Below are 16,380 nucleotides of genomic sequence, written 5' to 3' on the forward strand. Positions count from 1 at the left end.
AAACTCACAGCTTGGCTGGATTTGGCCTGTTGGCTACATCTTTGCCACAGCCATGTTAAGTGATGGTCATTTCTCCAAGAGCTGGCTTGGTGAGTCATTGCAGAGGCTCCTGCACGTCACTTGGTCTAACAATGCCAAAAATGCATGTGGAAGGAAGATTTTAGTCCTGGAGGGGAAATATTGACTTAGAATGTCACTAATAATTTCTGTTGTCTTTATAATTTCTTTCTCTCTTGAAGATTAGGACAAATATATATTTTTATATATATAAAATTTTACATATATATAATATATATATTTTAATGAATCTTCTATTTTTTTTAAGAAAATTAAACAAGGCTTTGTGTTTCTTGAAGTGCTTCATTTCATTGGATCAGGTGACATTCATCCTCATTGTCATAACCCAACACTGACTGACTTTTTTATTTAGCAAGGGGGAAAAGGTGTCAAATACAAGGGCCTCTTCTCCCATTTTTTTTCCTGTGGGCAGAAGAAGGGCTAAGGAAGTTGGCCTGGCCTGTGGGGGCTGCTGTTTCACTGGCAGTGTTGCAGTCTGCTTTGTGTGTTCCAGAAGTGAGACACAGGGTGTTGTTATTGTGAGGGTGACATTCATCTGCAGAGCCAAAAATCAGACATCAGGCAAGGGCCAGGGCTTCCTATGGAATTTGGAATGCACCACAACCCCTACAAAAGCCAGAGTCCATTGTTCATTCTATATCATTGATTGGCCTTTGCTTGGATATGTGAATTATTCAAGCCTGAGAAGACCAAAATGTCTCATTCCGAGATGAATATCTTATTTGGGCTCTGTTCCAAAACAGTTAGCAAAGCAGGCCATAGTGATGTAGTGGGTTCACCACACCCATCTTTGATGAAGCTAGTATCCCCAGATGAGGTGACGATTTCCCCTCCCAGGGACTCACTAAGTGTTAGGGTATGGTTTGTTAAGGACCAAATGACACCATCTTTACGCCTCCCAAATAAAGATACATCCATCTCTGCAGAGCATCAGCTGTCAGAGGTCAGCCTGTCATCAGGACATGACTTAAACCCTTGACAAACCGGAAACAACTGTGGGACAGTAATGGTGGGATGTGTTGTAAGCGATTCACTAGACAATCTTCACATGAAGGTCAGTAGCCAGGGTCTCTCCCAAGGGTTGGCTTTAGTCTGGATGAATTGTTAGGTAGAAGCCTGGTCTGGGAGGCCTAGAACCCCAGGCTGTATTACTGGCTTCTCTAGCTTAAGCCTGGAGAGGTCCTTCCTGTGGCTGCATGCAGGACCAAGCATGAGAATGCAGCTAGCACCATCTCCACCCCCACCCCGCCACATCTACCCCAGTTCTCAACAGAACACCACCATGGGTAGCTGTTTCCAGAGCCTCCAGCGTTTATACAACACTGCTCACCCTGTGTGCTGCTGGAATGTTAGTAGAGCCATCCCTGTAACCAAGGAATGGCCTGAGTGGAATGTTATTGTTCAATGTTGTTTACAGCTCTTAAAACACAGTGAGGAATGCCTAAGTCATACTGACCAAACTTGACCTTGAAGGCAGACATGACCTTATCGAAGGAGGACCAGAAGGGTAGAACATTACAGGGTGAAACTCTCTGACCCCCTCACGACACTGTAGAACATGACTTTTTTGTCTTCTTAAGAAATAGGTCATTGAGCCAAGTGAAGTGCACTTTGTCAAATGTAAGGGTCCGCTTGTTCCTTATTTTCTGTTTGTTAACCTTATTTTCCATCATTTAAAAAAACAACTTGTATTTCTTGTCAAATGCAGAAAGGGTCCTTCTGGCAATCACTGAAGTTTTGCATTCTGGCTTGTGCAGTTTTTATTGTGTGTCAGATGTACAGCCGGACATGTTCTCTGTCCACACTTTGCAGATTCTGTTCAAATGACATCAACCCATTTCATTCTCCCCACCACCTCACCCTCATGCCCTTTGAAAAAAAAAACCATCACTTTGTGTGCTGTAGCTCATTTGTTTCAAGACAGAATCAACAGATCATATTTGGCATAATGAATACATTGCTCTATTTTGATATTGAAGAACTTGGTGGGTGTGCTTTCTTCCTGTCATTCTGGAGCTCTTGGGCCCAGGTTGACACCAGTGACTGAAGACCGAGTTCTGTATTTTCTCAAGAAGGAAATACCTTGCATGCCTCTATCCAGGATTGCTGTGTGAGATAGGGAGCAGGGGGCAGAATGCAGTGATGTGGTGTTCACAGCAGCCTCTGGCTGAAAGGTAGGCTTTTTAGTGTGTTTCCTTTTCATTATTTTATTTCAGACTGCCTACTGGGAAAAGTCAAAGCAAATGAAAGTTCTCTCATCAGCAGGTTGGTTGGTTGGGTTCCCAAATTAGCCATGAGTAATTTGAAGAACCTAAAGTTACAGGATGGGGCAATTTAGGGCATGGATGTCTGCACACTGCAGACTTAACATGTGGCAAACATTTACTGACATTTGCTCTGTACGTTATACTGTTAAATAATGTAATTAGTTAATGGATGTTGATTTCCATCTGCATTCTATGAAGGAGGCAGTAGATTCTGGAAGGCAAAGACATGGCTTACTCTTAGTCTAAGGTTTCACTGTGCAGGTGAGTCACAGTCATTTCCCTCTAATATTGCTTGTTCCACACTAGGGCAAAGCAAATGGCTAGGGGTGCAGAGGCTTTTATGGGTGATTCCCTCGAAGGATCTGAGAGCCCGAATATCTGAGACAGGCCTCAATCTCAGTTAATTCAGAAGGTTTATTTTGCCAAGGCTGAGGATGCACGCCCATGGCAGCCTCAGGAGGTCCTGATGACATTTGTCCAAGGTGGTCAGAGCACACTTTGGTTTTATACATCCTAGGGAGACAGGAGACATCAACCGATGTGTAAGATAAACAATGATTCAGTCCAGAAAAGGCGAGACAACCTGAAGCACAGGTAAAGCAGGGAAGGGGCTTCCAGGTCATAGGTAGCTTAGAAACAAATCGTTTGCTTAACACACACTCTTTCCAGTCTTTGTCTCTGGAGTGTCTCATCCAAGGCATGTTAAGCAAAGCAAGAACAGGTTATCGTTACCTTCTGGAGAACACAAAGGGAAAATCAGGGACAGAAATGGAGGATATTTATAGGAGCAACCTTCAGGTAGAATGTGAGGTGAATGTTCTGCAGAACAGTGCCTTTGTTAGGAAGAGTTATACACTCATATAAAAGATACTTATTTAGAGATACTCTGCAGGAAGTAAACAGATGGGAGTATGCACTCTTCTGTAATATCTGCACATGTTGATAATAATCTCACTTTGAAATGGGGTGAAATGAGTAGACTATAAAAAAGTTTTTTAGCCTAGGCAACATAGTGAGACCACATCTCTACAAAAAAATTAGTCAGGCATGGTGTCGAGTGCCTGTGATCTCAGCAGCTTGGGAGGCTGAGGCGAGAGGATCATTAAGCCCAGGAGGTTGAGGCTGCTTGCAATGACCCATGGCAAGAGCACCACTTTCCTTAATCCTACGTGACAGAGTGAGATCTTGCCAAACAAGGCAAAACACTTTTTTCTTATGGTTAGGCAGTAAACTAAAATCAAATACAATCCATCTGATGGAATAGTCATCTTTCCACCCAGTCTTCACTCCAAACTACACCTCCGTTGTCACCTCCTTCTCACAGGCCAACACACTTCTGGCTGTTCTCTCATACCTATTCAAGAACTTTCTTGCCATCATCGCCATTACTTTCTTTCCACTCCATCATTCCTGTAGCACCCCCAATGTACTCAAGCGCCTGCCATCTTCAAAACAGTGACTTGAGCACTTGCCATCTGCAAAACATTGATAACAAAACAAGCCAAATTCTCTGCAGGAACCAGCCTTATAGGGAAGTCACTTAGAACCAAGGCTGGCCATCATCTCTTCATGTGTTTGCCCAATTGTCCCATTTCCTATGTTGCCCTAATACACATCCCGATGATCATTTTTCTGTCCCCAGTACCTAGGCCTGGCCCAGTTCCTGTCAAGTCACCATGAGAAGGCATCCAGTCACCCTCTCACTTGGCTGTGCTCATCAGGACAAAGCCATATGCATGAGTATCAGCTGGTGATGCTTGGTGTCTCAACTGGGAGTCATCATCTTGGCTGAAGAGTCGGTTCTCAGTGTTCCTGTTTGACAGCATCAAAATCCAACTCTGGCTAATGTAAGCCCAAAGGAATAAATGGGCCTGATACTGGCAAGCTTTGAGAAATCGGAGAATGAGGCTCAGAGGCCACGCAGACAGGAACTGCGAAAAGTAGGCTGCAACACTTGGCTCATGAAGATGACAGATGTGGCAGTGGGTGTTGCCCACACCCTGAAGGCTGCACTGACTCTGGAGGAACACTCAACACTCCCTCCCAAAGTGGGCTTGCCTGCTGCCATGGCCTCTCCAGAAGTGCCTCTCTGCAACTCATTACCTTGAGCGTGAGCTGGTAATTTGAGAGAGATGCCTAATTGGCTCTACCAGGTCACATGCCTTGCTCTAGCTGCAAGGGAGGCTATAAAAATATCCTCTTTGCTTTTGAACTGGGGAGTGCGGCTGTGCCTTATCAGGTAGGAAGATATCCCCAAATAGAGGAAGGGCTTCTGATATTGGGAGCTCAGGGGAGTATAGACAGAATACCACTACTGAGATGAAGGATGCACATTTCCCTAGAAAATCTAAAACTTGTTCATGTTTCCTTGATACCTTTGATCAAGGTGTGTGAGGTCTAGCCGAGGCTAATCCTGAGGAGGGTGAAGGAAGAGTTATCCAGAGAGTTGGGGCAGGCCTGGGCACTACCTCATGGTGTGCTCAGAATCCATCAGCAACCCTGTGACTCCAGAAGTACACAGGCAGAACCTTCCTGAATTCAATATTCCTGATATAAAGGGAGGTGTCACATGGCAGAGCTGTTCACAGTATCCTGAGAAAATATTGTGTCTTGCTTTTCTGTATACATACTGGTGGTTTGTAATCCCAGTGCATACTGCAACATTTTTGTTAAATGTAAAACGATAATAATATACATACACACAAGGGAGCTTCAAAAAGTTCAAAAAATACATATTATGGAAAAGCAGTGGATTTCACAAGACTTTCTGCATCAAAATAAGCTCATCCTAACTTGTTACAACATGTTTGAATAGTATCTAGTTTGTAGCACTAAAAAGTGTGAGACATCAGTTTGATTAAAGCAGAGCAACATGTTGTTAAAATTGAAATAATGTCAAATTTTATGGTGAGGTCTGGGGGAAGGAATTGTGAAATCATTGATGTTTTACAAAAAGTTTATGAGCACTGTGTCCCAAAGAGATAAGCAGTTTACAAATGTGTAAGTTGTTTTAAGAAGAAATGAGATGATACTGAAGATGAAGCCCTCAGTGGCAGACCATGCACATAAATTTGTGAGAAACAAATCCTTGTTCATGCCCTAACTGATGAAGACCAGTGATTAACAGCAGAAACAACAGCCAGCACCACAGACATCTCAACTGGTTCAACTTACACAATCTGACCGAAACATTCAACTTAAGCAAACTTTACACTCAGGTTCCAAAACTGTTGTGCCCACATTAGCTGCAGACAAGAGTTAAGCTTTCAGTGGAAATTTTAAACGAGTGGGATGAAGATCCTGAGGCCCTTCTACAGAATTATTATAACAGGAGACCAAACACAGCTTTATCAATACAATCCTCAAGGCAAAGCACAATGAAAGCAATGGCTACCAAGTGAAAGCAGAAGCAGACTGCTCAGTAGGTCATGATAACAGGTGTTTTTTTGGTTTGTTTGTTTGTTTGTTTTTTTATGCGTAAAGCATTATTGTTGCTGATTTTCTGGAGGGCCAAAGAATGATAGCATCTGCTTATTACGAAAATGGTTTTGAGAAAGTCAAAGCTTTATTAGAAAAAATGCCCAGGAAAAGTGTCACCAAAGGGTCCTTTTCCAGCACACCAATGTTCCTGCTCATTAACCTCATCAAACAACGGCAATTTTGCAAAAGTTACCATGGGAAATCATTAGGCATCCACCTTACAGTCCTGATTTGGCTCCTTCTGACTTCTTTTGTTTCTTAATCTTTAAGGGGCATCCTTGTTGTATTTTTTTTTCCTCCAGTTGTTACTGTAAAAAAAGACTGCATTGATATGGTTAAGTGCCCAGGACCTTCAGTTCTTTAGGGTTGGATTAAATGGCTGCTGTCATTGTTTACAAAGTGTGTTGAACTTGATGAGCTTATGTTGAGAAACGAAGTTTCTATTCTTTATTTCCGTTTTTTTATTCCATTTTTTTCATGGACTTTTTGAAGTCCTCTCATATATCTTAACTGATGGAAAGTTGGGAACACAGGCAATTTTCTGGGCATTAATCAGGTTCCAAGTATTCCTTAGACTATGTTGTTATTCAGGACAGCTTTGGGACCAAAAGGCTAAATTTGTGATGAAAGATGCTCCCAGCTGAGCATGGTGGCTCACATGTGTAATCCCAGCACTTTGGGAGGTTAAGGTGGGCAGATCTCCTGAGATCAGGAGTTTGAGATCAGCCTGACCAACATGGCAAAACCTCTTCTGTACTAAAAATATGAAAAGTAGCCAGGCATGGTGGTGCACTACTTGGGAGGTTGAGGCAGGTGAACAGCTTGAAACTGGGAGGCAGAAGTTGCAGTGAGCCGAGATCTCACCACTGCACTCCAGCCTTGTCTCAAAAACAAACAAACAAAAACCAAAAAAAAAAAAAAAAAACACGTCACACTCCCTTCTTTGCCGTCTACTGGGTGTTAGCAGGCCAGGCTGTGCCGTTGCTCCACTGGCACCCTGGTTCCCCGTTTATCCTGCTGTTTCTCTACCTTGCTGCTCTTTGGTGATGTCAGTAAGGTTAGTGGAGGGCATTTGCTCTAGAAAACACGTTTACTGCACCTTTTCTATGTTTAGATATACAAATACCATTGTGTTACAGTTGCTGACAGTATTCAGTATAGTCACGTTTCATTCATTACAGTCTGGTTTGCAGCCTAGGAGCAATAGGCTCTACCATCTAGCCTAGTTGTGCTGTAGACTGTGCCATCTAGGTTTGTGTAAGTACGCCGTATGGTATTTACACAACATTATATATCACAGAACGACACACTTCTCAAAACTCATGCTTTTCATTAAGCTATGCATATATTTTCTTTGGATAGAAGTGTTGTTAAGACAGCATCCAAGTGAGGCCAAGAGCTCAGTCACAATTACCTTATTTTATTTATTTTCCCAAGGACATAGATCTTGCACTTAGCTTTATAGCCAGCCTCAGAAAACTTCCTAGTGACAATAGGCTAGAGAAGCAGCAGAGTGGTCCGGAGGGGGCTCTTCCATTGCCACATGCATGTGCATGAATCATTTCTCTTACCCTAAAAAACCTCTAACTAGTGATGAGGGCAAGGTCAAGGGCCTGCTGCACTTTGGCAGTGCAGTGATGAAAAAGTGAGAACAAAGTTCCAAAGGATGACAATAGAAGAGTCAGGAATATGGGAGCTGGGCCCTTGGCACATCCACTTTACAGGTCTCTATGGGTTTGGCACGCAGGGTCACCCTTTTTTTTTTTTTTTTTTTTTTTTTTGAGACAGAGTCTTGCTCTGTCGCCCAAGCTGGAGTGCAGTGGCCGGATCTCAGCTCACTGCAAGCTCTGCCGCCCGAGTTTACGCCATTCTCCTGCCTCAGCCTCCCAAGTAGCTGGGACTACAGGCGCCGCCACCTCGCCCGGCTAGTTTTTTTTTTTTTTTAGTAGAGACGGGGTTTCACCGTGTTAGCCAGGATTGTCTTGATCTCCTGACCTCGTGATCCGCCCGTCTCGGCCTCCCAAAGTGCTGGGATTACCGGCTTGAGCCACCACACCTGGCCGGGTCACCCTTATTTTTATTGCAGGATTCGCTTGCAGTATGGATTTCAAATGTGCTGGCATCAGAACCTGAAGGAGAAAAGACAAAAATTGTGTGTCCATGTCCTTGCCGGTTGGTCCTCAGCTTTAGAAAATGTGCTCAACACTCACTGCGCTGACTTTCATATGCCAACTTTGGTCAAAATCCCACCATTTCATTTCATCTATGAAAAAAAAAAAAACACAAAAACCTACACCATCTTTCCATCTACATTTTATTACATCATTATGATGGACGAAACAAGTCCTACAGAATTGTCTAGGCCAGTTAATGGCTGGTCGTGGCACAGATGTGCAGGCAACAAAACTGTTGGTTTAGGAAAGTTTCAGAGACCCAGGACATGTGCTCTCTAATTTAGAAGCAGACAGCACTCTTGTGACAGCTGGTGCAGCTTCTACTAGGGATGGCAACTCAGGCAACATGGACCCTATGGTTGGCTGGCTACCTACACTGAACTCCAGGAAGCGCTGGAAGGGAGAGAGACCACACGTGAAAAACTACACTTCCCAATTGTGTTTTCAGGGGCAATGTCACATGTTTATAGCAAGCAGCTCCTCCCCATCAGCATCTAAGTCTACTTATGGAAAACTCTGTCTCAAGGCCCAATATAAATACACATCCAGCCCAAATTAAATACGCACTACTACATTCCTGGTAACCCTTTGTCAAATTAAGCTTATTCTGATCATGACCCTACATAAGATGATAAAGTGACAAATAATATTTTTATAAATACAAGAATGTATTTGTCCAAATGTGCTCAGTATTTCCTTCATGAGACATTTTTATCAAGTGTGGATTTCAGGATGGTTTTGCTCCCGCATGCAGTATTTTCTTGAAAATAATTAAGAATCATGTAACTGGTCACATTTTTCTCTTTACCCCCCAGCTAGGAAGCTCAAAGCCAAACTACCAATCCATTTTCAGTAGTTATCTGGGGCTAATTCTAGCTGGCTTTCTATTTCGTTATCATTTTCCTTCAGTCTTGTTTTGGTTATTAATCAATTCCCCCATGTTGTTCTTCCAGAATATGACATGGTTTAAAAAGGACACAGAACAAAGGGGAAAAAAATGTGAGCATCAGTCAGCAGTGTGAGAGTTAATGGGAATCCCATCAAAAGAATAATCTTGGGCATTGGTCATTATTCCAGCAATACATCATCTTTCTTTGAGACCCTTTGAAACCACTGTCAGAATTATTCTTCCAATCCCCAAATATACTAGAATACTTGCTCCATCCCAGGTTGCAAGCTGTGTGTGGGGAATACAGAGGTGGAAGACATCATGAAGGGTGGCTTTTCCAACCACAGATGGGGCAAATGACTCCAAAAAGCCTCCAAAGCCCCTCCACCCATGGGCTTTGGTGACAATCACAGCTTCCTCTGAGTCCCTCTCTTTTTCCTTACACACTTAGGCACACTGCTTCTCTCCCTCCCACTCCAGGCTTGGTCCTGCCACTGTGCCTTTGTAACTCTATTTTTCTGTGTGTAAGGCTCCTCTGATTTTCTTGTGGCTCCTACACTTCATTCGGGTCTCAATTCTAATGTTACCTCATGCTCAGGGAGACTCTGGGATACCCTCTCTAAAACCATGCTCCCAATCCTCGCTGATTTTTCTTTATGGCACTTCCCGCTACCTGGATGGAGTATTGTATCGTTATTTGTGTTTTTCATTCTCTGTCTCTGCCACTACAGTGGAGAGTCTCAGTGGACAGGGAATGTGTTGTAGTCACCATACTGTACCCGATGTCCCAGATAACACCTGGCACATAGAGGGTGCTCAGTCAACATGGGGAATGAATGGGCAGTACAGTCATGTTAAATGCTTGACAGCAATGGGATGCAGCATGTAGTACTACCTTGGAGTTCACACCACTGCACTCCACTCTGGGCAACAGCGAGATCCTTCCTCAAAAAAAGGCAACTGCAATACTGTTGTGTCTTTCTGACACATGCACTATGGGCTGTGGGAGAACATGACACTCAGATCTTCCTCCCAGAGTTGGATTAAGGTGAATCTGGGGGAATCTCGGTCTGACTTACTCAGAGCAAGTGTGCTGAGCTGCTCAAACAGTGGGTAAAGGGATTGAAGGATGGGGGAGGACTGGCCATGGATCACCCAGCCAGATTTTGAGGAGAGTCTGGGTGGCTGACAAGGATGGTGGAGAGCTGGTTTTGTTAGTGTAGTGAACCTGCCTTTCCTGGAGCCAAGACACCAGCTGGGAAAACTTCTAAAGAAGGCTTGCAGTTCTGGAACAGCATTCCTGCTAAAGGAGCTGGTGGCACTTCAAAAAGACTTGCTTCTGGCTGGGCACGGTGGCTGATGCCTGTAACCCCAGCACTTTGGGAGGCTGAGGCGGGCAGATCACGAGGTCAGGAGTTTGAGAACAGCCTGGCCAATACAGTGAAACCCCATCTCCATTAAAAATACAAAAAATGAGCCAGGCGTTGTGGCAGGCGCCTGTAGTACCAGCTACTCGGGAGGCTGAGGCAGGAGAATGGCATGAACCCGGGAGTTGGAGCTTGCAGTGAACCTAGATCGTGCCAGTGCACTCCAGCCTGGGCGACAGAGCGAGACTCCATCTCAAAAAAAAAGAAAAGACTTGATTCTAAACAGGTCACCCACTGTTTATGAGGATGTCCTGGATTCAAGCGAACTTCTATGTGATTTCTGTGGTAATTTTCAAACAGACTCTGAGCTGGGGTGTCATATGGTGGCTCTTTTTATTATTTTTAAAAATTATTTATTATTTGAATTTTCTAGTCCAGAAATTATATTGTTAAAGGTTCATTTTGTCTATTATAAAAATAATTCATACCTGTTAAAATGTGGAAAATAATTTTGCCTTATAGAAAAGTTAGGAAATATATTTAGAGAAGTATGAATAACTCATGATCCCTCCACCCAGAGACAACCACTGTTAACAGCATATATAAGTGATTTCATTTTATTTGATGATTTTGAATAACTGAGATTTTGCGGGGAAAAAAAAGCTATATTTAGCATACTATATTTAAATGTACGTATAAGGAGGTTTGTCCAAAGAAACAGTAATTTGTATGACTAGTGATAGGGTACTATAACAATTTTTTTTTTTTTTTTTTTTTTTTTTTACACAGGGTCTCACTCTGTTGCCCAGGCTGAAGTGCAGTGGCACAATCTTGGCTTCTTTACTCACTGCAAATTCTGCCTCTAGGGTTCAAGCGATTATTGTGAGTCAGCTTCCCAAGTAGCTGGGATTACAAACATGCACCTTCAGGCCTGGCTAATTTTTGTGTTTTTAGTAGAGACAGCATTTTACCATGTTGTCCAGGGTGGTTTCAAACTCCTAGCCTCATGTGATCCACCCACCTCGGCCTCCCAAAAGTGCTGGGATTAGAGGCATGAGCCATGGCACCTGACTAAAATAATGTTTTTAAAAACTTGTACAATCAGGCCTGGCACAGTGACACAAACCTGTAATCTCTGCACTTTGCGAGATAAAGGGGGGAGGCTCGCTTGAGCCCAGGAGTTTGAAACTAGCTCAACATGGTAAGAGCCTATCTCTAAAAAAAAAAAAAAAAAAAAAGGATATACAAAAATTAGCCAGGTGTGGTGATGCATGCCTGTAATCTCAGCTACTTAGGAGGCTGAGGTAGCAGAATCAACTGGGCCCAGGAGGTGGAAGTTGCAATAAGCTATGACTGTGCCACTGCATTCCAGCCTGAGCAACAGAATGAGATGCTGTTTTGAAAGGAAAAAAACAAAAAAGTTCGACAGTCAACAGATGATACTCAAAGGACCTTACAGTTAAAGCAAACTTTCTTCTTCCAAATCCAATACCCTTGAGAGATTTCTGGCATCTCTTGATTGTTACAGTAGGTTGTCAGACACATATGAATACGGCAGGAAAAGGTCTCTGTCCCCAGGAATGTGAGGCAACAGGTAGTTGGTAACTGTCTCTCTAAAATAATTATTGGTTGCAGCTGGTACCAGCAGAAGGCAGTCTCCAAATAGAAACACCAGAAAGTGTTGATCAGCAGCTTCCCCATAAAATCTCAGGGGTTGGGAAAGTGGGCTCAAGCATGCACAGTATGAGGCAAGATGGAAGAGTCTAACTGGCATATGACCTTCCTCTAGGAACACTTTCGCTGGTGAGCATGCACACAACTCCAGGAAACACTGCACATGTGGCCCCTCCCAAATGGTAGCAGGCCACGGTGCATGGAGACAGCCTGCTCCAAGAAAATAATCATGGAAGAAGGGATACAAGACCCCAGAAACCATGGCAACATAATAAGACCCCACATCAAAGGCTAAACAGTGCACTTGACTCTCTCAAGTTACCTGCTTGGCCATCTTCCAAGTGTACTTTACTCCCTTTCATTCCTCTTCTAAAGCTTTTTAATAAACTTTCCCTCTTGCTCTGAAACATGCCTCAGTCTGTCACTCTCCCTTATGCCTCTCAGTGGAATTCTTTCCTCTGACGATGCAAGTGAGGATCCTTCAGACCTGTGTGGATTCACCATTGCTAACATCAGGAGGTGGGCGGCTCACTCCAGGACACATTTCCTAGAGGAGGAAGTAGGGGCTGGACTGATGGTCCCCGGCTGCAGCCCAGAAGCCTTTTCCAAGTATGTTGTCAAGGACTCCATTCCTCTTATCCTTTTCTAACCATTGCCATTGACTCATTTCCTATGCTCCACTTCCTGTTTTCTTTCCTGAGAAAAGACATCAGCTAAGTGCATTATGGGACTACAGCCTCCTCAGTCTTCACTCAAGTCCCTTCCCTCTTTCCTCTCCTGTTCCTCACACACCTCCACAGAGCTTCAATGGCAGTCCTGCAGCAAACCCAGGAGGGTCCCAGCATTGAAATGAAAAGTCATTAGTCCTGGTGCTGAGCTAACAAACAATGGCACAGACCTTGTGCTGGCAGAGGGCTGCACATTTACGTTTCATTTGTTGAACCTGCTCGCTTTTTGTGGCTGCGTTCTGTTGATGTCTCTGAAGGACAATGAATGAAGTCAACTATTTCCGATAATTCCAGGAAGAAATGTATCACTGTCTGAGCCCAAGGTGTAGGGCCACTCCCAGTGGCTGTGTACCCAGAGAGCTTCCCTACTATTTACCTGCAGTCACTGTCTTTCTGAATAGAATGGGGTTGACCATGAGGACCAGCAGCAGGGGCAGGTACATGGTGACACAGTGGTGGATGGCGTGGTCCAGGCCCAGCTTACACCTAAGAGACAAAAACCAAATCATTCTTCTCAAAAACAAAGCTTTGGCAACTAACCTGGAATCCAAGATAAGAGGATGAAAACAGAAAGAGAAATGCATAAATCTGCTGCTGACTGCTCAAAGAAAATGTGAGTCATTTGTCATGTGTGGAACAAACAGTTAATTGCAGGAGAGTAAGGGAGATCAACTCTGTTTCTGTCTCAGAAATGGGATGTCTTCTAAGACGTTCCACTGGAGGAAGCTTTTAAAGGTTCCTGCTGGGAAAAGGTGGAAAAGGAAATGACACTCTGAAATGGTAGATTCCCTCCACTGGGTCTCAATGAAAAAACAAAGGCACTTAATGTAAAGACAAAGGCTCTCCATTAACTTTTGAGTGCTTACTACACGGCTTTGGGCAATAACATGAATAAGATACAGTCCCTGGTCTTGAACAATTCAAAATATGCCAGCTACATATTTCAGAGAAAATGTGTTCTCATGGTTATGGATAACGATAGTTTCAGAGGTTCTTGTCAGGGAAAAGACAATGATTTCTACTGATGGGTCACAGGAGTCACTGGTCACCTCAGAATGTGCTGGAGGGCCTCACAAGCATGTTACTGTTATAAATAAAGTTTCAGTGCTGCAAAAGAAATAGCACTTGAGGCCGGGCGCGGTGGCTCAAGCCTGTAATCCCAGCACTTTGGGAGGCCGAGACGGGCGGATCATGAGGTCAGGAGATCGAGACCATCCTGGCTAACATGGTGAAACCCCGTCTCTACTAAAAAATACAAAAAAAAAAAAAACAAAAAAACTAGCCGGGCGAGGTGGCGGGCGCCTGTAGTCCCAGCTACTCGGGAGGCTGAGGCAGGAGAATGGCGTAAACCCGGGAGGCGGAGCTTGCAGTGAGCTGAGATCCGGCCACTGCACTCCAGCCTGGGAGACAGAGCGAGACTCCGTCTCAAAAAAAAAAAAAAAAAAAAAAAGAAATAGCACTTGAATATAAAATCTTCTTTTTAATTCTCAGCAAGGCAAGGTACTTCTATAGAACGGTGTGCCCTCAGAGAAGGAGCAATGGTGTGCATACACCTGGACAAGGGAGGGAAAGGGGTTCTTATTCCTGAAATTTGCCTGTGGCTACTCCTGCTGTGTCATTCCCCTATTAGCTACAATTAGACTACACAGGCTAAACTAATTCCGACTGACTAATTTAAAGAGAATGATGGGATAAGTGGTTTGGCAGGAAAAAATGGCTGTGAAATGAGTCAAGGTGGAGAATGAATTGGAATGAGTAAGGGTGGAGTAGGTAATCGTAATGAGTCAAGGTGGAGAATGAGTCAGGGTGGAGCAGGTAATCGGAATGAGTAAGAATGGAGAATGAGGGTGGAGGAGGTAATCAGAAAAGGTTGCTTTACGAGGAATTATAAAAGTAGAAGGCAAAGAATTGAACACATTGACATATTAAATCTTTGAAGAGAAATTTAGAATTCCTACTTAACGTTACCAAGGTAATAACTATTAGCTGTGAAATGCTTAATGTAGGACAGAAACAAAATGGCACAGAGGAAGAGAGAACTGAAGGTAAAGGGGTAGAAGGGGTGCTCCAGCCTAACCAAAGAGGAAGGCAGAAAAGCAGCTGACCAAACAGCCTCGTAACCACAGAAGAGGGGATGAGAAAAATAAATAAAAGCACTCTTAATATTCATAGAGTGGTCAAATCAGAAGAGGGAAAGTAGTGAAAGTGAAAAAAAAAGGTTAAAAAAATGCAATATGTGTCTCCTCTTACTATAGGAAGGATTACTACACCACTTCTCAATGCTGCTACCTTCTTTTTAGAGGTGGTCTTATCTTCAGCTGTGGAGGCTAAAATTCAGTCTGGAAAGCCTTGAGAGGAGAAAGGGAAACAAGAAAAGGAAGAGAAGTGACGCCAATGCAAAGACAGAAAGGAAATGACACATAGGAGAGTGAGGCTGTTTGTGTGAAGTATGCTGAGGGCCCTGGGTCATGCAATGTGAGGATGAAGACATCATTAAAGATAAGATACTTAAAAGGAGCAACTCCATAGGACCCTGGGAGCATCTCAGGGTTCCCTATGAGCCTACAGTAATGGCACCCTCAGATGCAACTTTGCCAGGAGTCTCCAGGGTCCCATAAGCAAGAGAGCATGACAGATACTCCCTTTCTAACTAGTTGTATTCTAACAGCTGCTGACACTGCATCTGTCCTCTTGAAGTTCGCCAGGAAAACAGACCATACAGATGGATCTAAACTGAGCTCTCTGCTTGTATTCATGGCTAACAAGACAACACCAATTTGGCGACATCTAATAGAATAGCTGCAAGAAGTCAGAAAGGAGAGAAATGATCTACATTGTGAGATATAAGTTCTAAATTTTTTTCAAAGAATCAGTATGTCAGTATGTTCAATTCTTTGCCTTCAACTTTTAAACTTCCTTGTAAAGCAACCTTTTTCGATTACCTGCTCCACCCTCACTCATTCTGATTATCTACTCCACCCTGACTCATTCCGATTACCTGCTCCACCCTGACTCATTCTGATTATCTACTCCACCGTGACTCATTCTGATTACCTGCTCCACCCTGATTCATTCTGATTACCTGCTCTGTCATAACCATTTTTCCCACCACACCACTCACCCCATCCCTCTCTTGAAATTAGCCAATTGGAATTAGTTTATCATGTGCAGTCTAATCCTAGCCAATAGAGGAATGACACAGCAGCAGGGGCCATGTGTGTCAGGGATAAGGACCCCTTCCCCTCCCTTGTCAAAGTGTATGCTCACCATTCTTACATCTGTAAGGGCGCACCCTTCTATAGAAGTAACTTGCTTTGCTGAGAATTAAAAAGAAAAGTTTATATTTGAGTGCTATTAATTTTAAACAAAAGCATTAAACAAAAGCAACTGTTATGCTTGTGTACATGGCAGGCCAGAGGCCAGATTGTCCCCTTTCCACTAGGGTGGTCCTCCAGTCCACTGGGTGTGGGCCGCATGGTAGCTCTTTTCCTGGATTCTACAGCCTGGAGTAATAAGTTGTGTCAAGCTCTGTCTCTCTCTGCTATATCCCGAGTCCAGCACCCTGTGGGTCAGCCCCCGAGGGCCATCCAGTTTCCGTCTCCCAACACTAAGTTCATTTTGTGTCTCTCACAACAGGGAGGAAACCTCACGTTACTTGGAGACCCGAAGAGATGCAGTGAGCTTAAGAATTTTCAAGAGCTTCTCAATCAGTCAGCCCTTGTT

The 16,380-nt window shown here is 43.7% G+C and overlaps 1 protein-coding gene across 10 annotated transcripts in view; it reads left to right on the plus strand.

Moving 5' to 3' along the window:
• TBL1Y (transducin beta like 1 Y-linked) overlaps window positions 1-12,336 on the plus strand; it is a 225,090-nt gene extending 212,754 nt beyond the window's left edge. For 8 of the 10 annotated variants that reach the window (XM_077989710.1, XM_077989712.1, XM_028846702.2 and 5 more), the window contains one exon: window positions 3,988-5,235. In XM_077989710.1, the coding sequence (XP_077845836.1) occupies window positions 3,988-4,137 (150 nt within the window). In that variant the 3' untranslated portion in view covers window positions 4,138-5,235. Of the gene's footprint in view, window positions 1-3,987; window positions 5,236-12,044 lie in introns of those variants that run through there. The other 2 variants (XM_077989715.1, XM_077989717.1) reach the window with 1 other exon arrangement.
• Window positions 12,337-16,380: the final 4,044 nt, after the last annotated feature.

Source organism: Macaca mulatta, chromosome Y (genome assembly GCF_049350105.2).
Source record: "Macaca mulatta isolate MMU2019108-1 chromosome Y, T2T-MMU8v2.0, whole genome shotgun sequence".
Classification (NCBI taxonomy): domain Eukaryota; kingdom Metazoa; phylum Chordata; class Mammalia; order Primates; family Cercopithecidae; genus Macaca; species Macaca mulatta.